Source organism: Pogoniulus pusillus, chromosome 8 (assembly GCF_015220805.1).
Source record: "Pogoniulus pusillus isolate bPogPus1 chromosome 8, bPogPus1.pri, whole genome shotgun sequence".
Taxonomy (NCBI): Eukaryota; Metazoa; Chordata; class Aves; order Piciformes; family Lybiidae; genus Pogoniulus; species Pogoniulus pusillus.
In genome coordinates, this window is record NC_087271.1 from 37,815,927 (window position 1) to 37,838,301 (window position 22,375).

Consider the following 22,375-nt stretch of genomic DNA (forward strand, 5'->3'; position numbering starts at 1 on the left):
CTTGGAGAAACTGGGGAGACAGCTTAACCCCCACCTCAGTGTCTCCTGTTTTAGGACACTGAAATCTGCTGAGGTGAAGCCAGGAAATTGTGCAGAGCTGTAATTAGACACTTCAGTGTCAAAAATTCTTAAATGAAAACCACTCCACTGTACTAGATAGCAGCTCAAAATACATGTGAGTAATGTAAGAAGTTTTTGACCAACTTGCTTTCAGAAGTCATTAGAAGTTGAACATCAGAAGAGTGCTATGCTCTAGGCAAGCTGAGAAAGGGGCCCTGACATTCCATGAGAGTGTAGCATCTGTGTAGATGTCTGCAACCTGCAAAATGATTACTGTGGCTCTACTGTGCGTGGCAGATGAAGAGGTCAAAACTTGCAGCAGCAGGCAAGGTGCTAGAGCAGCACGAAGGGGGCTTCCTGGCCACAGAATGGGGATGCAGGAAAAAGTAACATTTGTCCTCCCTGCTTTTTACCACTTTCATGACAAAATTGCCTGTTATGTGATGATGCTAGGTGCCCTTTCCTCCTTTTCCTCATTACCAAGCTCTTTTCTGCCTTGCCCCATTTCCTTTCCTCATTACACAGCTCTTTTCTGTCTTGCCTCATTTTCTAAGCATCATTACTTTTCTCCTGAGAGTCTGTAGGTTGCAGGGAAGGCCTTCATAATACAATCATCTTACTCATAGCACAGGCAAAATCACATCAGCACATTTCTCTAGAGCAAAAGAACCAAACTATCCACTCGGTACCGACTTTGTGCCTCTCCTCTCTGTTCCTTCTGAAACCATTTGCTCAGCTGGATCAGAAGCAGCACACAGTTCTGGGAGAAGTCTCAGGTTATTTTGTTTCAAGGGGCACAGCCTCACCTTTCAAAGCGAGCTCTGCTGCACAAATAGAAACAAAACCCAGCACGCACGCGTCCAGCTCTTCCCTTCCGCTGCTCCAGGTTAGTTTTGGATGCCCAGACCGTGGCATAGTTTGTCATGTTGTTATGAGCAGTGAACAGCTTCACTTTCTGTCTGTTACACAAAAAAAAGCACAATATGGAAGATTAGGTCTTGTAAAACATTTAAGATCACATTTCCTCATCTTAAGTCCTGCCACATCTGCTCTTATTTCACTCCTTGCAGCCACACTGCTTTTAAGATGCAAACCACCCCTGTTTTACTGGCTAAGCTTTGAGTAGTGATCCTGTGATCTCCAGAAACTGAGGTATCATACTCTTTACAGAGCCTCAAAACTTCACTCTGCACATAGCCTTAAGCTATGCACAAAGGGAAGTTTTCACAAGTGCCTCAAAAGGTTGAAATTCTCATGCAATTAACGAGGTCCCCATGTGTCATCTGCTCAGAGAACACGCACAGTGAGACAGGATCTGCAACAGACTACAAACCCCTTCCTCTTTTCCCTCAGTCCACACTGAATGCTTGGGATTCTTTTGGCAGACCACATATTTCAAACAGGCATGGAGACCCAGTGACACCTCACATCAATAGTGCCAGCATGAACACGGCTGACTAAAACCAGCCCACTGAGATGCCAGTGGGGTTTGTAACTGTGCTGGAAGGCTAAAGACAATGCTAATTTGTCTGGAGTGAGTTAAGAGTCATCAAATTCAGCTCTGCAGCTACAGAAACAGAAGCAGTTCTGTGTGCTCAGGAAGCATTTTTTGCTTTCCACAGAATAGGATTTACAAGACAAACAGCTGCCTCATGAACTCACTTGCAGGAGTCTATAACGTAGACCACATCGTTGATGGTAATGCTAGTCTCAGCAATGCTGGTAGATAAAATCACCTATAAAAGACAGGAAAAGCACACTGAAATAGATTCAGTCTGAAAAAGTTATGGATGGACTGCAGAACAGCCAGCAAGTCATTCCATGACAGCAGAAGAGAACAAAGTATGCCACCCTTCACACATAGAAGGCTCTCTTACTTTTGTCACTCCAGGAGGCACAGGATCAAACACTCGGCGTTGCTCTTCCAGGGGAATTTGAGAATGCAGAGGTAAAATTCTGTACTGCTGGTTTCCTACAACATGAACACAAGAAGGTGAAACTATTTTCTTCTTTGTACAACATAATAATTTCTACCCATTCAACCTAGTGATTAATTAATTCAGCTCCCTAAACCACTAATCTAACTCAAACCACTCATCTCATCAAAGATGAGAATCTTTGCACAGTCATTGGGAAGGATTACTGAATCATAGAATGGTTTGGGCTGGAAGGGACCTTAAAAATCATTTAGTTCCAATCCCTCTGCCATGGGCAAAGACACCTTTTACTTCACCAAATTGTTCAAGGCCCCATCCAACCTGGCTCTCAACACTTCCAGGCTTGGAGCCTCCACTACTTCTCTGGGCAACCTATTCCAGTGCCTCACTGCTCAACTTGTTCCACTGCCTCACTGCTCTCATGGGGAAGAATTTCTTACTAATGTCTACTTTAAATCCAACTTCTTGCAGTTTGAAGCCACTATCCCTCCTCCTATCCAACAGAACACAACACAGTTGTTTGTACCAAAGCGTGGATTCATTTCTAGATGCTTCTGCATTGTGTATATCAAGTTCCAGCCAGGCAAGAAAACGAGTACAGCTCCTGGAACATTCAGGGTCTTGATATAGATCAGCAGTGCCTCAATGAGTTCAAAAGAAGTTTCTCTCTCACTCAGCTGAGCCATAGAGTGCTTTGTTTCTGGGCCATATTCATCACTGCAAATGAGGTTGCAATTGGCCTACAAACAAACAAACATAAAAGAAGTCATATAAGTTAATTCACTCAAACTCTGAAGACTGACTGACCAGGCAAACAGTTAAATGAAATAGATGACTAGTTGACAGAGAAGATCACCTCAGGCACAGCTCACAGAATGACTCCTAATAAGCAGCTCAAGTCCTGCCTCCTAAGTTTTCCAGCATCAGAATGGAATTCTAACTCCATTGCACTGAGTTCTAACTCAAGGCAAATTTGCAGCAGGAAGCTATCAAACTATTTCTCTTTGGGTGAATGGGGAAAATGTCAGAAGGAGAAGAAAATGCTCCTCTCAAGAAGTGGTGGTCATTTAAAAACAACTCAAATAACTGAACTAAGCAAGTTTCAGACCTACAAATTAGAAGCTATTATCATGAAAGTCAGTTTCATGACAGTGAATGTAAGCACTGACAATATCAACTGCAAGGGAGAGAATCTAAATTGTCACCCTGAAAAAGTATTACCAAGATAATATTTGCCTATTTCTTCTTCCAAGGTTATCTTTTCACTTTTAAAAGCACTGCTGTTGTATCTTTAAAGACAAGGAGACTGACAAAACATCAGAATTTTAGCCTCAAAGAGAGCTGAAATTCTCCAGTTTACAAAGGCAATGAGAAAAATCAATTTCTGAAGAGCAATCTTTGAAACTAAAAACTGAAAGCTACTAAAGCCATGAAAGCTGCAAACCCCTGAAGTTCAACCCCACTGAATGAATTACACTTGAGCTACTAGCCCTAATTTGCACTTGCTTAATTCTACATATTAAAAAAGCCAAACATACATCCTCATCTTCGTTTTCTTCATCTTTATCTTTCTTCTTCTTTTCCTTTGGTGGAGGAACAAACTTAGTCATTTGAATGCAATCTTCCAGAAAATAAGCTGCAAGGATAAGCAATGGTTATCAGGACTGAGCACTGGTTGATGTGTTTTCAATACTGGCTTATTTAAAGCTATTTCCCTTATTTCTACCCTCTCAGACCACTCTGAAACACCACAGCCTGACTATTACCATCTCATTCTCCAGCAGAATCTGCCCTCAGTGGCAGTGTCTGAGGATGTTCAAGTTTTGTGCTGTAGGGTTCAAAGATTCACAGAATTGTTTGGGTTGGAATAGGATCTTAAAGATCATCTAGTTCCAACCCTCTTTCCATGGGCAGAGATACCCTCCACTACACCAGGTTGTTCAAGGCCCCATCCAACCTGTCCCTGAACACTTCCAGGGAGGAGGCATCCACAACCTCCCTGAGCAACCTGTTGTAGTGTCTCACTACCCTCACTGTAAAGAATTTCTTTCTGATCTCCAGTCTAAGTCCACCTTCTGCAGGCTTCAATCTATTCCTTCTCATCCTATCACTACAAGGCTTTGCAAAAAGTCTCTCCCCAGCTCTTTTGTAGGCCCTTTCAGGTACTGGAAGGCCATTCTAACATCTCCCTGGAGCCTCTTCTCCAGGCTGAACAACCCCAACTCTCTCAGCCTGTCCCCATATGCAAGGTGCTCCCTGGTTTATCCTCATAGCCCTCATAGGGGTTTGCATTGCTTATTTTGTTTCTAAACCAAACAGTGCTGTTAAACGACTCTGCACAGCCTATGCCACATCTGTAAGACATGACAGCCCAAAGAAGTGTGTATCTTGCCATACCTATAACCTTAAAGCATATGGCTGATAAAAACTAAAGCAATTTTTGGATGTTCAATCAATTATTTACCTTGGACAGGATAGGTTCTACCAAAGACCTCAATGATAGGACAGTTGAAGAAGTATTCACAAAACATAGTAGTATCGATGGTGGCAGACATGAGGATAATCCTGATCTCAGGGTATGCCTGGACTACATCTCTCAGCACCACCAAGAGAAAGTCAGTCTGCACAGAAAGAGAAAAACAACAGCATTCATTTCACACAGAAGTAGGAACATCTCCCCAAGACAGCAGAATTAAACAGCCATATATTCAGTAAGCAGGAGCTTAGCTCAGCAAGAGATGTGACAATTATCACACCAACATTCTATAACCAGAAACAGCTGCAAGGCTTTATTTTGCAAGTACTGCAATTCCTAGGACAGGTTAGGATCTTCAGTGGAAAGAAGAATTGTTTCATCAGAATGAAACCAGTTGAAGAAAAGTAGTCCAAAATACTGTTGTGATCGTCCTGATAGGCCAAAAATATCCTTATCCATGTCCTGGCTTGTCCAGGCATGTTTTTCTGCTCTCCCCCTTTCTGCTGTGGGGAGAAGCAACCATGAGAAAGAGGATAAATAACCTGGAGTCACTGAGTCTAAGGACTCTGGCTTGCCCAGACATGTTCCCCTGCTTGCCCTCCTTCTGTGCAGAGGGAAGCAACCGCAGGAAAGGAAAACAAAAGCCCTGACTTCACCTAATATGGTCAAGCATGGCAAAGTGCCATTCTGATAGGCTAATCTACGTCCAAAGGCCCATTGGTCTCGGGCTGTATTGATAAAAAAGGGATGAGCAGGTAGCCCAGAGTGCTGCTGCTGCTGCCTCATTGCATCCTGAAACTGTAAACTCCACTGCCTCGGGTTTACCAGGAACAGGCTCTAAATGCCTGCAGGCAATCGGCCTGCATAGCCAGCGTGACACTGTGCCAAGACTGCACATGGCACTGCATCCTGCCTGCCCCTCTGCAAGGCTTCTGCTGAACTGGGAATCAAGAGGAACCAGGTCAGAGACTATGCAATAGGCTCCCATATTCCTGAGAAAAGAGCCTGGGGAACTCCAAAGCCTTTAAGGGCTTTGAGACCACTGACAGCAACCCCTCCATGTGCTTTGGGTACCATCTGATAGTATTTTGTGAGTAAATACTTAAAGCCTTCTGCCATAAACAGAAAGGACCTTCCTGTGTCCATCTAGTGCCTAAGCAGTATAATTAACAGCAAGAATCTTCTCTTCCAGTATAATGTTTGTGTTGGCCACTTTAAGAAATAAGTGCTCTAGTTTGGCCTGTTCCCTGTCTGTATAAATTTCCAAACCCTGCATTTAGAACCTTGTGAATAAGTTTTCTGGCAAGTTTTAATGTTAACAAACAGTGTTCATAGTTATTAACAATCATTGTGTGGATACCAAAATTAATACAGAATATTAATTTTGCAGAATTCATCACAAATAGTTTGATTCTTTCCAGCAATGCATTGCAATCTAAAGTCTTCTTAAAACTTGGTAGGTGCAGCTGCATGTGAAGTTTTGTAGTTCAGTTTAAAGGAACAGTGTGGCCAGTAGGACAAGGGAGGTTATTCTTCCCCTGTACTCAGCACTGGTCAGACCACACCTTGAGTACTGTGTTCAGTTCTGGGCCCCTCAATTCAAGAAAGATGTTGAGGTGCTGGAACATGTCCAGAGAAGGGCAACAAAGCTGGTGAGGGGCCTGGAGCACAAATCCTATGAGGAGAGGTTGAGGGAGCTGGGCCTGTTTAGCCTGGAGAAGAGGAGGCTCAGGGGTGATCTTATTACTGTCTACAACTACCTGAAGGGGCATTGTAGCCAGGTGGGGGGTGGCCTCTTCTCCCAGGCAACCAGCAATAGAACAAGGGGACACAGTCTCAAGTTGTGCCAGGGTAGGTATAGGCTGGATGTTAGGAAGAAGTTCTTCACAGAAAGAGTGATTGGCATTGGAATGGGCTGCCCAGGGAGGTGGTGGAGGCACCGTCCCTGGGGGTGTTCAAGAAAAGCCTGGCTGAGGCACTTAGTGCCATGGTCTGGTTGATTGGCCAGGGCTGGGTGCTAGGTTGGCCTGGATGATCTTGGAGGTCTCTTCTAACCTGGTTGATTCTATGATTCATTTAGTTCTGCCATTGAGTTAGGCAGGGCCTTAGTTTAACAGACAACATTCCAAGCTCATTTCAAAGTTAGGAACATAAGTTTGCATGAATAATGGAAAACACAAGAGATGAAGAGACCAGAAAAATCTGCAGAGTCTGACAAAGCAAGCTTAAACAGCACATCCACACTGTTGGTGTGGCAAATCTGCCACAGCAGAATCAAAGGGACTGAAATATTTCCCATTTATAGTGATACAGAATTCCCCTAATTCTATTTGCAACTTCTCACATTGCTTTTGGTGTCAAAACCAAAGTTCACCATGTTGCTATCAAGATGGCAGTTCCTGTGAATACCAGTGCTGTTCCCTCACAGGAATACAGCACTGCCACCAAAATGAAGGTGACATTCAGCATGCTCCCACATCTGGACAGGTGCATGTACCATGGTGTTCTATTCTCCAGAAAGAAGCAGGCCACTGAAGGAGATCCTCACAGGAGAAAAGGGGTAAGGCAGCAAGGAAGCAAAAGTCCTTGCTGTTTCAGTCAGGGAAGAAGAGAAGATTTGCTGAAAATCTTCCCCAAGATGGTAACCAAACATATATGGTATTTAGCACAACTTATTTTCCTTCTATGTGTTTATTATGACACCAGAACACAGGCAAAGTTCAACAGAACAGAAGCACCCAGAGAAAAAGGATCATAATCAGCAGCTAACTCACATTGATGTCTCTCTCGTGGATCTCATCAACAATAACGTGACTAATGCCACGGATCCCAGCCTCCACCTTTCTCAGAAGAACACCTTAAAGAGAGCAGGTAAATGTTGCTGTAAGTAATAGCTCCAGCCTCCCCATCCCTGCCACTTTAAGAACACAAAGACTGAAAAATCAAGAAGTGTGCAGGCTGCCCAGCACCTTTCACAGCACCATCTCTAAATGTCAGGCTTCCATTTGTACAAACAAGGGTGAGGGCATGAAGTACTGTTGCTGAAAAGACTTTTTCTTTCCACCCAGTGCTGCTTCCCCTTGTCTTTTAAGGCCAATCAATATATGGCAGTTTTATCTCTTCAGTAGATGATTTCTGTGTGGTATTAGACCTGCGTTACCACATTTCTGAACAACAATCTTAATCTTTTGTTGCAACAACACAACGTTGTATCAGCAAACTTCTACCCAAAACACCCTTTTTAATCTCTTATGCAAGCTTTCTACAAAATTTAGTCTAACCACTAACAGAACCCCAGCATGGTGGGGGTTGGAAGGGACTTCTGGAGATCAGCCAGTCCAACACCTCTGCTAATGTGGAGTCAACCACAGCAGGTTGCCCACAATCACGATGTCCAGATGGGTTTGGAATCTCTCCAGAGAGACAGACTCCACAGTGCCTCTGGGGAGCCTGCTCCAGGGCTCCAGCACCCTCACAGGAATTAAGTTTTTCTTCCTGTTCATCTGCTGTGTCCCTGTTTGTGTCCACTGCCCCTTGTCCTGTCACTGGGCACCATTAAAAAGAGCCTAGCCTCATCCTCTTGCCCCCCACCCTTTAGCTGTTGATCAGCACTGATCAGATCTCCTCTGTCTTCTAACTCCAAAGAATTCAGAGCCAGCAGCAAACAGCCCCAAAGCCAGCCCAAGCCATACAGACCTACGGTGCAGAAGAGCATGCTGGCATGGGGCCGAGGCAGCACCGACTCGAACCGCACGCTGTACCCACAGCTCTGCCCAGGCTCTTCTCCTCTCTCGTATGCCACACGCTCCGCTACAGACACAGCGCTGATCCTGCGGGGCTGAGGGAGCAAAGAAGTTTCTCCACCTTAATGAGCAGGCTTTATCAAAACCCAAGAAAGTACATCACAAATGCTCTAAGGGTCCTGTTCTAGGATCTTTTTACAGAGTAGTCATTAAGCTGCTGTCTCTAACAGTAGTTTCTCTTCTGAATTGGTCCATTCTGCACATAAAAATCAGAGGACAGATACAAGGATCCATAGGAACTAGCAGCTGGCATTTGTCAGATGGTTTATCTTCAGTCTGCAAAGAAGCTTTCACCAGGGTAAGCTACAAGCCAGATTATCCCAACTGCAGATAGATGAAAGGACAACAAGATATGGGCTGCCCAGGGAGGTGGTGGAGGCACCGTCCCTGGGGGTCTTCAAGAAAAGACTGGATTAGGCACTTAGTGCCATGGTCTGGTTGATTGGATAGGGCTGGGTGCTAGGTTGGACTAGATGATCTTGGAGGTCTCTTCCAACCTGGTTGATTCTATGATTCTATATGTACATGATCAATCACAGAATGGTTTGGGTTGGAATGAACCTTTAAAAGTCACCTAGTGCAAGACTGCAATCCCCCTGCAATCAGCAGGGAATGACACTTGAGCCTTCTTCTACATGATACTTTCATGACTGACATCCTGCAGTGATTTCTCAATGCATGCTGAGAGGTGTTTGATGTTTGTAACAGACCCCTCACCTGTGTCACCACTATGTTGCACTCTGCAGCTCTGTTGTTTCTGATGTACTCATCCAGGATGTACTGGGGCACCTGTGTGGTTTTGCCACAACCGGTGGCGCCACGAATGACGACAACAGTGTTGTGCTGGACTGCATTCAGGATTTCCTTCTCAAAATTCTTCACAGGTAAGGAGTCTCTCTCTTCCTGGATCTGGAAAAAAATGAAGTACACTTGCCAACAGCTTCAAATATCAACCTACCCTGATCCACATCCTTGCTTTGTCTCAATCATCAACACAAATAAGTACATTCAAGAACAAATCAGAGTTGGTTGTTGGTTGTTTTTTTTCCACAGAATCATAGAACCACTATGGTTGGAAAAGACCTTTAAGATCATCAAACCCAAATGCTAATCTAATGATGCCAAGTCCACCACATCCCTCAGCACCACATCTACATATCTTCTGAAGGCTTCCAGGGATAGGGACTCTGCTACTTGTCTGGACAGCCTGTTCCAGGGTTCTTACAGTGAAGAAATTGTGCCTCATGCCCAACCTCAACTTCACTTGGCACAACTTGATGCCATTTTGTGCTAGTATGAAGCTAGCTGGAATATTTTGGTGAGAAGAATCTGATCATAAGCTGTGAGAAGGAAACAATGGTGATGTCTGCTGCACTCACAGGCTTGCTGAGACAGATAAATACAAGAACACAAACACAGATAACAGAGTTGCTCTCTGGCTCTGGCTGGCTGCCCTTCTCTCCCTAACCTACTGTCTGTGTGACTAATCCTTCTGCTTCCTGACTCCCCAGACTGATTCTCCAAACTCATCTTGAACATAAGGCAAAGTCTGGGATAAGGTAGAGGGGTGGAAAGGAGGTGGAAGGGTGGTTGGGAGCCCCTCCTGGGGACTCTGGTTTCAGGGAGGGCTGTTGTGTTTCTGTATTACTTTTTAACTTGTCTACTTCTGCATGTATCTGTAGATATGTAAATATCTGTTTGTATACTGTGCTAAGCTGTAAATATAATTTCCAGCTTGGCTGAGTCTAGTCTGGGTGATTTCATAAGAGTAGGGGGGTGGATAACACCCAAACCATCACACATTTCCTCTTGTCCTATCACTTGTTCCATGGGAGAAGAGACCAACCTCCAACTGCCTCCAACCTCCTTTCAGGGAGTTGCAGGGAGCCAGAAGATCCCCTCTTAGTCTCCTTTTCCCCAGGATAAACAACCTCAGCTCCCTCAGTCTTAACACTGCCACATGCATCCCAGTGTAACATCCAGCACTTCTGAAATCCTGGTGCATTTGAACACTGAAATCCAGTCTGCCATGTTACCTTCAGCCTCTTCTGGGAAATAAGCACCAGCATGCCCTGCCACAGGAAGCACTTACTCTTTGTAGCTCCTCCTCATGCTCCAAACGGTACAGGAAATCACTTTTCAAATCCATGCTGATTTGCTCTGGAGCGAGCTGCAAAGACAAGACATTGTTCAGAGGCTTTTTGACTCCCCTGCTTATCTGTATCTTAACATTTGGCAACCAAGTTTATTCCCTTCCTCCTTGTTTTATCATGCCATGCAGCTGCTTTTCATTTGTTCTGTGGAAACAGGATTGGGAAAGATCAGGCTGCTTGTGTAGTGACACAAGTTTGGAGCAGTTTATCCTCCCAGAAAGAAAAGTCCTAGCACAGAAATATGGGCAAGGAAGGCTGCTGAATTCTAAATGACATGTCCCTAAACTTCCCTTGTTGTTTCAACTATAACTATCACAGTATCACCAAGGTTGGAAGAGACCTCCAAGATCATCCAGTCCAACCTAGCACCCATCCCTAGCCAATCACCCAGACCACGGCACTAAGTGCCCCAGCCAGGCTTGCCTTCAACACCTCCAGGGACGGTGACTCCATCACCTCCTTGGGCAGCCCATTCCAATGCCAATCACTCTCTCTGCCAACAACTTCCTCCTAACATCCAGCCTATACTTTCCCCAGCACAGCTTGAGACTGTGTCCCCTTGTTCTGTTGCTGGTTGTCTGGTAGAAGAGACCAACCCCACCTGGCTACGACCTCCCTTCAGGTAGTTGTAGGCAGCAATGAGGTCACCCCTGAGCCTCCTCTTCTCCAGGCTAAACAACCCCAGCTTGTTAAGAGTTACACAAGTAACTCTTAATGAAACGACTCCCTTCCTCCAGGTCAAAGAGGGGAAACATTTTATCAGTGGACTGTTTTCTCCTTTGGCCCAGCTCATATTTTAAATTCCAGGGAAAAAGGCATTTTCAAGTTCTGGCAGCATAGGGAAACAAACAAGAAATTGATTTTTCAAGTTATCTTACATTTGCCAGAGGACCCTCATCAATATTGCAGCCAGTCCAAGGGTTCCAGTTGGAATGAGGTGGTGACCACGGAACAGCTTCCATATAACTCTGTCTCTGCGATGGTTCAAAATGGGCCAACTTTCCAACATTAATCAGAACTGGATTACTGGGATCTTCAGGCTATAAAAATCCAAAAGCAAAGTGAGCAAAGGAAGATAAATGTATTAAATGAGCAGGCTTGAGGTTAGATCCTGGAGTACACGAACCACAGACTCACCATAGGCACAGTCTCAAGAGACAGCTCCCGCATGGTCTTTTGCAGCTGACTTTCTAACTCAGGGGACACCAACACATCATAGGGTTCCATCTGTTAAAGGTTTAAAAGCCACACATTGATATATACAAAGAGAAGCCACAACTGCAGGCTACTGGAGAACATATTGAACCATCACATAATTCCACCCAAACAGTGGGTTCAAAATTCACATTCTTGAAACATTTTGGCCACTTTTCATCCCAAAGGAATCTAAAATATTTTGAAACCTCTGAGTTTAATTTCAGAGGTAAACAGTCTAAAAATCTGTAACTGAAGAAAAAAAAATAAAACAGCCAGGTGCCACAGAATGACACCAAACAGCCAAGAACTGTACAAGGCACAAAGAGAATTAAGCTTCTAGAAAACGTGCACTGCAAGAAAGAGTTGGTACCAATCCCGTTTCAGAGACTGCACAACTAGTTTACTGCTCCATTCACACATACACTAAGTTGTATTTCCAAAAGAATCAAAATCATGCTGGACTTGAAATCTGTTAAATGTGGAGAGCAAACTCTAAGTCAACCTTGACAAGGGAGCACTCGTGTTATTCAAATGAAAGCAGCAATTTCTGACCTTCCTACCAAACTCACCGATTCTCCTTTTTTCTTTGTCTGTCCAGAGTAAGGTTCTATGACACCAAGATGGTAGAGTTGTCTAACCAAGGACAGAGCACAGGCCTGGGCTGCCAGCTTCTTGTTTGATCCATGCTCACGACCAAAAATTCCTGCAGCACACAAAGTTTAGAGCTGAACTGGCTGAGTAGTCAAACAGCTTCTACACAAGGTACTGCATTGAAATGCACTGGGCAGGGTCCACAGGAAGAGTCTCAAATCTCACTGATCTTTGGCACTGTTTGCCACAGCATCCTTCTGGAGAAAATGGCTGCACATGGCTTTGATGGCACTCTGCTGCTTAAGAAAATGTCTAGGTGGCCTGGGATAAAGAGTGGCAGGGAATGGACTTAACTCCAGTAGGCAGCCAGTCACAAGTGGTGTTCCCCAGGGCTCAGTGCTGGGGACAGTTCTCACTAATATTCCTCTCAATGACCTAGATGAGGCAATCAAGTGCACCCTCAGTAAGCCTGCAGGAAAGACTAAACTGAATGGAAGTGTTGATCTGCTGGAGGGTAGGGAGGCTCTGCAGAGACCAAGACAGGCTGGATTGATGGGCTGAGTTCAGTGGAATGAAGATTAACACTGCCAAGTGCCAGGTCCAACACCAGTAGGCTTGGGGCAGAGTGGCTGGAAAGCTGCCCAGCAGAAAAGAATCTAGAGGTGCTGGTGGACAGCCAGTTGAACATGAGCCAGCAGTGTTCTCAGGTAGCCAAGACATCCACCAGCAGCAGTGGCGTGGCCAGCAATACCAGGGAAGTGATCACCCCTCAGCACTGGTAAGGCCACGCCTCGAGTACTGGGTTCAGCTTTGGGGCCCCTCACTCCAATAGGGACATTCAGATGCTGGAGTATGCCTAGAAAAGGACAATGTAAAGGGTCTGGAGAACAGGTCTAGAGAGGAGCAGCTGAGGCAATGGGGGTTGTTTAGTTTGGAGAACAGGCTGAGGGGAGACCTCATTGCTCTCTACAACTACCTGAGGGGAGGTTGGAGGTGCAGACTGGTCTTTTCTCCCTAGTATCAGATGACAGAATGAGAGGAAATGGCCTGAGACTGTGTTGGGGAAGGTTTAGGTTGGATATCAGGAAAAACTTATCAACTGAGAGAGTGGCCAGACATTGGAACAGGCTATCCAAGGAGATGGTGGAGTCACCATCCCTGGAGCTCTTCAAGAAGCGTGTGCCCATGGTAGCTTGGGACATTGTTTAATGGCATTGGTGGTCTTCGGTCAATAGTTGGACTCCATGGCCTTAGTGGTCATTTCACAGAATCAGTCAGAGTTAAAAGGGACCACAAGGAGCAGCCAGTTCCAATCCCCCTGCCATAGGCAGGGACACCCTACTCTAGATCAGCCTGGCCACAGCCTCATCCAGCCTGGCCTGAAACACCTCCAGCCATGGGGCCTCAACCACCTCCCTAGGCAACCCATTCCAGCCTCTCACCACTCTCATGATCAACAACTTCCTCCTCACAGCCAGGCTGAATCTCCCCACCTCCAGCTTTGCTCCATTCCCCCAGTCCTGTCCCTATCTGATATTCTATAAAGTCCCTTCCAGGCTTTTTGGAAGGCTCTCTTCAGATACTAGAAGGCCACAAGGAGGACACCTCAGAGCCTCCTCTTCTCCAGACTGAACAGCCCCAACTCTTTCAGTCTGTCCTCATAGCAGAGCTGCTGCAGCCTCCTGGCCCTTCTCTGGACACATTCCAGCATCTCCACATCCATCTTGTCATAGAGGCTCCAGAACTGGATGCAGTACTCCAGGTGGGGTCTCACCAGAGCGGAGTAGAGGAGGAGAATCACCTCCCTTGACCTGCTGGCCACACTTCTCCTGATGCAGGCCAGGAGCTGGTTGGCCCTCCAGGCAGCAAGTGCACACTGCTGGCTCATGTTGAGCTTCTGGTCCACCAGCACCTCCAAGTATCTCTCCTCAGGCCTGCTCTCCAGCCAGTCACCGCCCAGCCTGGATTTGTGCTTGGCATTGCTTCGACCCAGATGCAGGATCTGGCACTTTTCCAACCATAACAGTTCTAAGACTCTATGAAATTCAGAGTTCTAACAAAAAAATCCAGGCAGGTCCTTTCAGCAGCTGACTCACACTCACTGTGTAATGTTACTGACTTCCCAGGGAGCTCCTATCAAGTTTTTTCTGCAATCAGTGTCTAAGGAATGTGATCATCCCAAACCACCCAGCAACATCACACAAATTTCACAGCAAGCTCTATAAAAATGGGTATGATATGGACAATGTGCTTATTACCCAAGAACTACCAGACACCTGCCTTCTCAGACATTCAGACATGAGAAGAACAAGTAATTAGGACTAACAAAATTTACTGTATTTCACAAGCATTTCTTTCTGCAGAGAAAAAAGGTCAATGAAGCATATAACAGATAAACAGTAGAATGTGACATGCACAGCACACAGAATTCACATGAGAAAACAAACACAAACCTTCACACTGCAACTGACTCCAACATCTAATTACAAAAGTCTGTACCCACAAGCTGTACCAATACTCATCTCTTCCTAAGATAAAAACCAAGTAGAAACACTTACTTCTGCCCAGCTGCTTCACATAAATGTTCATTTCTGCAATAAAGCTCCTGTAAGAGATAGAAAGAACACAAAGGTACAACTATCAAGAGCTGGCACAATTTTTCTAGGCAAAGATTACTATGTCCTCAGTTGGAAACTCTCAACTCATCAATCACCAAGCTAGAACGTGACTGGGCTTAGCCCCCTTAACTATAAGTTAGTAGGTAACAGACTTGCCACCAAGAGATCTGGTTGAGTCCTACAAAAGTTCCTCAGCACTGAAATTTAAAGCCATTTTTAGGAAATATGCTCCAAGCTAAGACCACAGATGTAAAGCAAATAGTAAGTTAAAGTAACATCCACGTGCAACCCTCTGCACCATTAGCTATCCCATATTATACTAACATAACCCACCAGCAGCCTGGGTTTATTAACTCAGATGCAACGTACAGCTGCCCTGGCTTCTGCTACACATTTGGCCAGCTCAGAACACAGACCAGACCAAACCAAACCAGGTTATTTTGTCAAAGACCACTGAACATATCTGCACAGAAGGAGCCAGAATACTTGAATTTTCATGCAGCCCTCACTGCCATTCTCTGGGAGCAGCACATAACCCAAAGGAACTCCGTGCAGCAAATGCAAGTTTGCCCAGTAGGCACATAACCAATCGATTTAAAGGTCACCTGCTCTTTTAATTGGAGTTTAAAACAATGACAAAGCCATAGGTCAGCAGAGAACAACAGAAACCAAGCTCCATGTTCTCAAGGATGACAGAGTATGTATTTGCACAGATTAGAAAACAAAGGTGAATTCTCATAAGCCAGCAGTTAAACTGGCAAATGTAACTCAAGATGTATGACTGGGTTTTATCAGACTGAGATCCCTATGCTTTGGCACCAGCACAGCTGCAGGCAGAGCCTTGCATCTGTGGCCTTCATTTCTTGCTGTAAGCAAACAAACAAACAAAGGTTAAGTGAGGGATTTAAATTTCAAGTTAGAACTCCTTCCTGTACTAGCAGTGAACTGACCTTCAGGCACAGTGGCTTCATGGGTCAAAGGCCACTGGCTTTCAGGGACACAACAGCCAACTAAGGCACCGATGACAGTATGTTTCTCAGCCAGGCCTACAGTCAGCATTCAATCTCATTCTCCTCCACCTAAGGGGAGAACAGCAACACCAGAAATCAGTTGGCAGCAGAATCCCATGTGATTGCTTAGCACAGCCTCAGCAGCCCATGTGTGAACGTGCACAGATCTTTGGTGTCGCTCGCTGCTACCATCTTCAGTAGGAACATAAGGAGGCAGAGGCATCCCATGCTACTGATGGAACCCCAAAAGAGCAAGGCCATGACCCATCCCCTAATACTTAGTTCACACTTGTGTGTAGCAGGAGAGCCAGGTTTATATTGACAATTTATGCTCTCCTGCTTTTAACTAAAACCAAGTTTCCAAATTCGAATTTTCTAGTAATTACTGAATTCTTGTATCATCATTTTGACAGCAAAAAAAGTTCCTCCTTTAAAAAAGCTCTGAGAGCAAGGCTGATATTTGCTATAAAGATCATTACTTTCAAAAAATAATCAGACTGGTAAGTCACATGCAACTGGTATTTCTTTTAAAACCCCAACCAAATATACCACTGTCCTCAAAACTCCAAAATCATCTGAAATGATGTGCCTCCTCTTACACCAAAAGGATTAAATCCAATAGTTTGCTCGTTCTCAATGAGCACCAGAACACACATGGATTGCTTCAGGCTTATTGGATCATCTGCAGCAGACTGTTAGCTCCCCCTTCTGCTACTCCATCCAGAGCACTTCACACAAGGTCTCCTGGATGGAGTAGAACTGAATGCTCTCTGGAAGAACAGCAAGTGGGCTGAGAAACATACTGTCATCAGTGGCCATCTCATTCTGTCCAAGCTGATATGGGTTTCAACATACAGGGCTTAATACTTTACCTGAAGAAGGCCTAGCAAAATGAGCTGCACAAATCATCTTGAGAGTCACAGAAGAAAAGAAGCCCTCAAGAACTCTACATTCCTACTACTGGACCAACAAATTTCTGTTCCTCATTTAAGGGAAAGAAATGTCCTTGCTTGAGGACATAAATGGAGATGAAGTGACTCAAAGAAAGGTTTTGCATGAGAAATCAGAGCTTTCTGACACCAATAGATATATTTTTGATGTTCTAAGTGCTTGTAAACCTCCACAAGAAGAGAATATCAGAAGTCCTGCAATTGAGACTCTCACAGAAGACTGCAGTAAGAAAATTGTCTTTCAAAAACAGTAACTCCCACAGAACACAAGCTTTCATAACACAAATCCAGCAAAACTCAACATCAAGAATCCAGCAGCACATCATTATTCCTGAGCAGAACATTCAATTATATTTCAGAAGAAAGACTACCACCTCATCCAGTAATGATTTGTGAAGACTATTCCAAGCAGAGGTAAAAACCCTAAACTGACCAATCCTTTCTGCACAATCTGTTATGTGTTATTTCATTTGGCAGGAACACGTGCAGTTTTGCTGATGGAATAGGCAGAAAGTCAATAAAGGACAAAAAAAAGTAATATCCAGCTGGTTTCAACTGGAATTTAGGAGTTTCAAAACTCCTTTGGGAAGATTCTGCCAAACTAATTTTTCCAGTAGAAGATTCCATTACCAAAAACAAACCAAAAAAGCTGATTATAATGATAATAAATAAATAAAATGTCCTTAAAGCACATTTCTACAGAAGCACATTTTGGAGTTACTCCAAATGTTCAAAGGCAACTGCAGCCACACAATGACCAGAGTGCTGTTTCCACTCAAAATGACACCTTAAGAGCTAGCACAGCAATCATTTCAAGGCTGCACAGCCATGGAAATATCAGACAGCAAAATCTTCAGTCACTCAGATCTCAGCAGCAAGGCTCATCAAGCTCTACTCCAGAATGTAGGGCTTTTAGTGGCCCTGATAAAGAACACTGGTTTCTCACAGGGCACTAAGGAGCAGTCCAAGTTAAGTGTGATTATTGCTGTCGTTGAAAACGTGTCTAAAACTTGACATGCAGGAGGTGACTAAAACAACCAAACCTGTTGTGATCAGGCCCCATTTCAGTGTATTTATATTCTTCCTGAATCTTCTCCTTTTGGAAATACTGGTTCAGACGTGCCTTGGCATTATCCAAGTTCCAGTTCCCATGAAGATCAGCATTTGAGTCTGGTTCTGACTCTGAGGCCTAGGAGTAACGGAAGGGGAACAAAAAGAGAAAGTATTTGTTTGTAGTAGATTTAACTTTTAAATATTCTTAGAGGGGTTTGAAATCACTTATCTAGATGCTATGAAATACTTAAGACCTCATTACAGAAAACTGCCAAAATTCCTCAGTATTTCCCTCTTTTCACAACATAATGTCTGTCCAGCTGGATATTCACAGCATCCACAGTGATTTCTCTTGTTCTTAGGTTGAACAAGTAACCTTTGTTCCAAGCCAATGGGCAAATCTGCAGCTTAAGTTACAGCCAACAGCAAAATATCAAGTGAAAACTGCAGGCTTGATTATAAATGCTGGTAACAAATAAAAAGGAGCAAAAAAAGTATCTGCTTAAGGAAAGAATTACACAAAATAACTTACTGCCTGCACTTGTTGATCCTCTCTCTTGACATAGTAATCACCCATATTTGCACCCTGATCCCACTGAGCTTCACGATTGCCAGAGTTTCCAGGTGCTGTACTCGGGCCATTGCCTACCACATGGGGAAAAAAAAACACAAAATGAAAGGAAATTAATTCTCCCAGAACATGCACAGCTCCAGGCTGGGTGGGGAATGGCTGAGAGCAGCCATGAAGAAAAGGACTTGGGGCTCTGGGTTGATGGAAAGCTCAACATGAGCTGGCAGTGTGAGTGCAGACCAGACAGCAACCCTGTGCTGGGCTGCAGCAAGAGAATCACGACCAGCAGGGCAAGGGAGGGGATTCTCCCCCTTGGCTTTCACAGACCTCGCCTGGAGTAATGTGTGCAGTTCTGGAGCCCCCAACACAAGAACGACACCAAACTGCTAAATCAAGTCCAGAGGAGAGCCACAAAGATGCTCAGAGGGCTGCAGCAGCTCTGCTACGAGGACAAGCTACAAGAGTTGGGGCTCTGCAGCCAGAAGAGAAGGCTTCAAGGAGACCTTATAGTGGACTTCCAGGATCTGGAGGGGGCCTACAGGAAGGCTGGGGAGGGACTACTGACAAGGTCTTGTAATGACAGGACAAGGGAGAATGGGTTGAAACTGGCAGAGGGGAGATTTAGACTACATGTTAGGAAGAAGGTCTTTCCAGTGAGGGTGGTGAGATACTGGCACAGGTTGCCCAGGGAGGTTGTGGATACTCCCTTCCTGGAGGTGTTCAAGGCCAGGCTGGATGAGGCCTTGAGCAACCTGTTCTAGTGGGAGGTGTCCCAGCCTATGGCAGGGCATTGAAACTGGATGATCCTTGAGGTCACTTCCAACCTAAACCATTCTCTGAATCTATATTCTTGGCAATTGAATTGGCAATCTTGAAAGGACATGACCAGTCCTTCAGATCTCATGCAGTCACCCACACCTCTGCCTCAAAAGTACACTGACTTTTTGACTGTTTTCTGTCTGTAGAATGAGGCTATTCTGGAGTCAAACCCACACTCAAATCTCTATGCATCTATGACATCCACGTATGTGTAGGTTAGTTTCCAGAGTCTTACCTATTTCTGCCTCTAGAATCAAGTGGGGAGGAAGAGGTCCACCTAAAGAAGAACTGGACCCAGTTGCATCTCCGGATGCTTCATTTCCATCAGGGGCATCACCAGTTGCTGGCTAGAAGGGAGAATGAAGGAAAATATCAGCATATTTGGACAGAATAAAGTCTTTTCACTATTTAGCTAGAAAACTGTTCAGGCAATTTAAAGATCATTATGCAATAGCTACTCCCAGTTGCAACCTGTTTTAAAAACTGATTCTAACAAGAAGCCCTGACCTATTAGTGTGCAGCAACTGTAATATCACCCAGGGAAAAACAACAGGTAATGGTCCCTATCATATATCCATTGGAACTCAAATGTCCTTTCTAACCACACCCCCCACACAAAAAGCTATCAGAAGACATTAACACCTTCAGGAAAGGACAAATGCATGGCTAATCTTTACAATTTTAATTCTTCCCATTCTGAGATGTGGATGTTTAACTACCTGATCACACTACCTCTGCTATACTCAAAACACAGAACATGTTATACCTATTTAGGATCCATCCACACCTGTTTCCTGGCAACACAACATGGTGTATCTCAGAAATAGTACTGGCCCACTTACCACGGGGCTTCACCTGATCTAACAAGGCAGGGACACTGCTACCACTATTTATCCCATACAGAGATATCCCTGATGGGGTCCTACAAAAAGGCTCTTCTCTCCTAATACGGTGAGACACTGGAACAGATGGCCCAGGTAGGTTATGGATGCCCCCTCTCTGAAGATGTTCAAAGCCAGGCTGGATGAGGCCTTGAGCAATCTGATCTAGTGGGAGGTTTCCCTGCCTGTAGCAAGTGGGTTGGGACTAGACAATCTTTAGGGTTCTTTCCAACCCCAACCATTCTATGAATTTATGAGTGTGTAACACATAGCATGGGGACTCTGAATTCTCCCCAGTCTCACCAGTTACACAGACCAACACACCACTGTTCTAACCAGATTTCCCTATAACATTTACTGTATGCACTCCAGCTTTCCAGCACTGCAAGCAGAAGTCCTGTATGTTCTGCCTTCCCCACATGTTACCAGACTGAACTCTAGGGATAACATGCAACTGGATAGACAGCACTGCAAGATTAGCTTTTGGAAAGGAGAAAGAGAAGCTTACTCCAAATGAAGGGACTTCTTCTCTCTTCATTTCATTCACACGAATCAAGTAGTTGACAAAGTCTCGGGCAGCGTTGCTCTGCGCATCTTTCTTGTTGGTGGAATTGCCCATGCCAACATAGTTGAAGCCTTCCACTCGAACCTGCAAATGAGAACACAATGGTTTGGCACATACAAGTGAAAGGGTCTTGAAAACCAGTAATACTGACTGAAACACCAGGTTTCAGTTGCTTCTTGTACAATACAGGAGCTGCTTAACCTTAAACCCTCAGACACCAAGGGACAGGAGTGAGATGGTGCATCCTCTGCTGTAGCATCGTGTTACTACAGCCAGCAAGATGCAACGGATTTCATCAACTTGGAGGCAAGCTTTAGAGCAGCAACTTTATATCCTGCCAATTTACCCATCTGGCTGCTGCCAAACGTGGTCATAGCAAGTTTATTGGAAATTCAGACTAAGCAGGCATTTTACAACATGCTTTTCTGCCATTACTGTATCAAACAGTTCTTGTCCTTCTTCTGTATTCACAGTTAGTAACTCCATTCTCTTTCAGCTTCACTTATTACAGAATACTAGCGTGGCAGGGGTTGGAAGAGACCTCTGGAGAACATCTAGTCCAACCCCCCTGCTAAAGCAGGGATTAACTGATGCACTTCTGATTTTCAGTCTTCATCCTGCTGACCATGTGAGCAGTTTTCAACTACGGCTAGTTGCTCTTAAAAAAACAGAAGGAAGCAGGCTTGCATGTAACCTTCCAGCTAGCCCCAGCCACCATTAATGCCAGACTGCATTTGTCCTTTGGTACTGAATCACAGCAGTGGCTGACACCACTGTGATCATGTTGTGTTTAACAGGTTCCATCCACACCATGAGCTTCCACTTCCAGCAGACTATCGAATGTAGCAGGGCAGTGGTAATCCTGCTAGGCAAACAATTGTGCTATTGAGACTGTGAAATCTCCAAAAAAGAAGGTTTTGGTGTGACCTATCCTTTAATCTCTTAAGCTTCTACAGATGCTCATACGGCATCAACACATAAAAACCAGAACAAGGTAACTGTTCACACTGCCACTTCCCCCATGTACTACTCAATGCCTGTTTGAATACCTTTTAAACTGTTTAAATATCCTCGTGCTTCTCAGCTTTGTTACTGCCGGGGAAGAAGAAGGGAGGAGGAAGAGTACAGCAACAAATTCAAGGTGTTTAGTGCACAGCTATGGTAACCTTCACAAACTAAGCCCTTCCATACGGGGCCTTGCCAGCTCCTCCTCAGAGATGTCGGAGGCAGACCGAATTGAAAGCTCTCTGCTGGCACACCCACAGCATCTGGTGCCAGGAGCAGCGCTGTTAGAGCATCGCACACAGCAAAGGCCAACGCAACAGGAATTTTAATACCTTGCAATGCAACTTGAAGAGGGGATGGAAGCTGCTGGTGACACACTGGGCCCGTTCTTGGTAATTTTAACAACAAAGAAGAAGACAGGCGAGGAAAACCGATTCCTCGGTGCCAGAGCTTTGTAGCAGGCTGCTCTACCCTCACAAACCCACCCAATGAGTTTTACATCACCAGGCACAACCGGCCCGGACGCTTCGCCTGCAAAATGGCTGAGCCTCCGGCGAGCTGCCCTCCCCAAGCGCTCCCCACGTTCGCGGCTGCCAGGCTGCTGCCGCTGAGGGCCTGACCGCCCCCGGCCGCCGGCAGGCGCCAGGCCCCCGCCTAGCCCTCGGCCAGGCCCAGAAGGCGCAGCA

General features: G+C 45.0%; 1 protein-coding gene across 2 annotated transcripts in view; it reads right to left on the reverse strand.

Annotated features, from left to right (window-relative positions):
• Nucleotides 1-22,375, reverse strand: part of DHX9 (DExH-box helicase 9) — a 35,911-nt gene that overhangs the window by 13,240 nt on the left and 296 nt on the right. The window contains exons 2-19 of one of the 2 annotated variants that reach the window (XM_064148087.1): nt 20,628-20,768; nt 19,474-19,585; nt 18,381-18,493; nt 17,839-17,984; nt 14,776-14,822; nt 12,196-12,329; nt 11,567-11,656; nt 11,308-11,469; nt 10,369-10,446; nt 8,994-9,185; nt 8,170-8,311; nt 7,248-7,330; nt 4,462-4,618; nt 3,536-3,633; nt 2,524-2,737; nt 1,938-2,032; nt 1,723-1,796; nt 867-1,019 (exon numbers count right to left, since the gene is read on the reverse strand). In XM_064148087.1, coding sequence (XP_064004157.1) covers nt 867-1,019; nt 1,723-1,796; nt 1,938-2,032; nt 2,524-2,737; nt 3,536-3,633; nt 4,462-4,618; nt 7,248-7,330; nt 8,170-8,311; nt 8,994-9,185; nt 10,369-10,446; nt 11,308-11,469; nt 11,567-11,656; nt 12,196-12,329; nt 14,776-14,822; nt 17,839-17,984; nt 18,381-18,493; nt 19,474-19,585; nt 20,628-20,768 — 2,231 coding nt within the window. Of the gene's footprint in view, nt 1-866; nt 1,020-1,722; nt 1,797-1,937; nt 2,033-2,523; nt 2,738-3,535; nt 3,634-4,461; nt 4,619-7,247; nt 7,331-8,169; nt 8,312-8,993; nt 9,186-10,368; nt 10,447-11,307; nt 11,470-11,566; nt 11,657-12,195; nt 12,330-14,775; nt 14,823-15,785; nt 15,848-17,838; nt 17,985-18,380; nt 18,494-19,473; nt 19,586-20,627; nt 20,769-22,375 lie in introns of those variants that run through there. The other variant, XM_064148088.1, reaches the window with a different exon arrangement.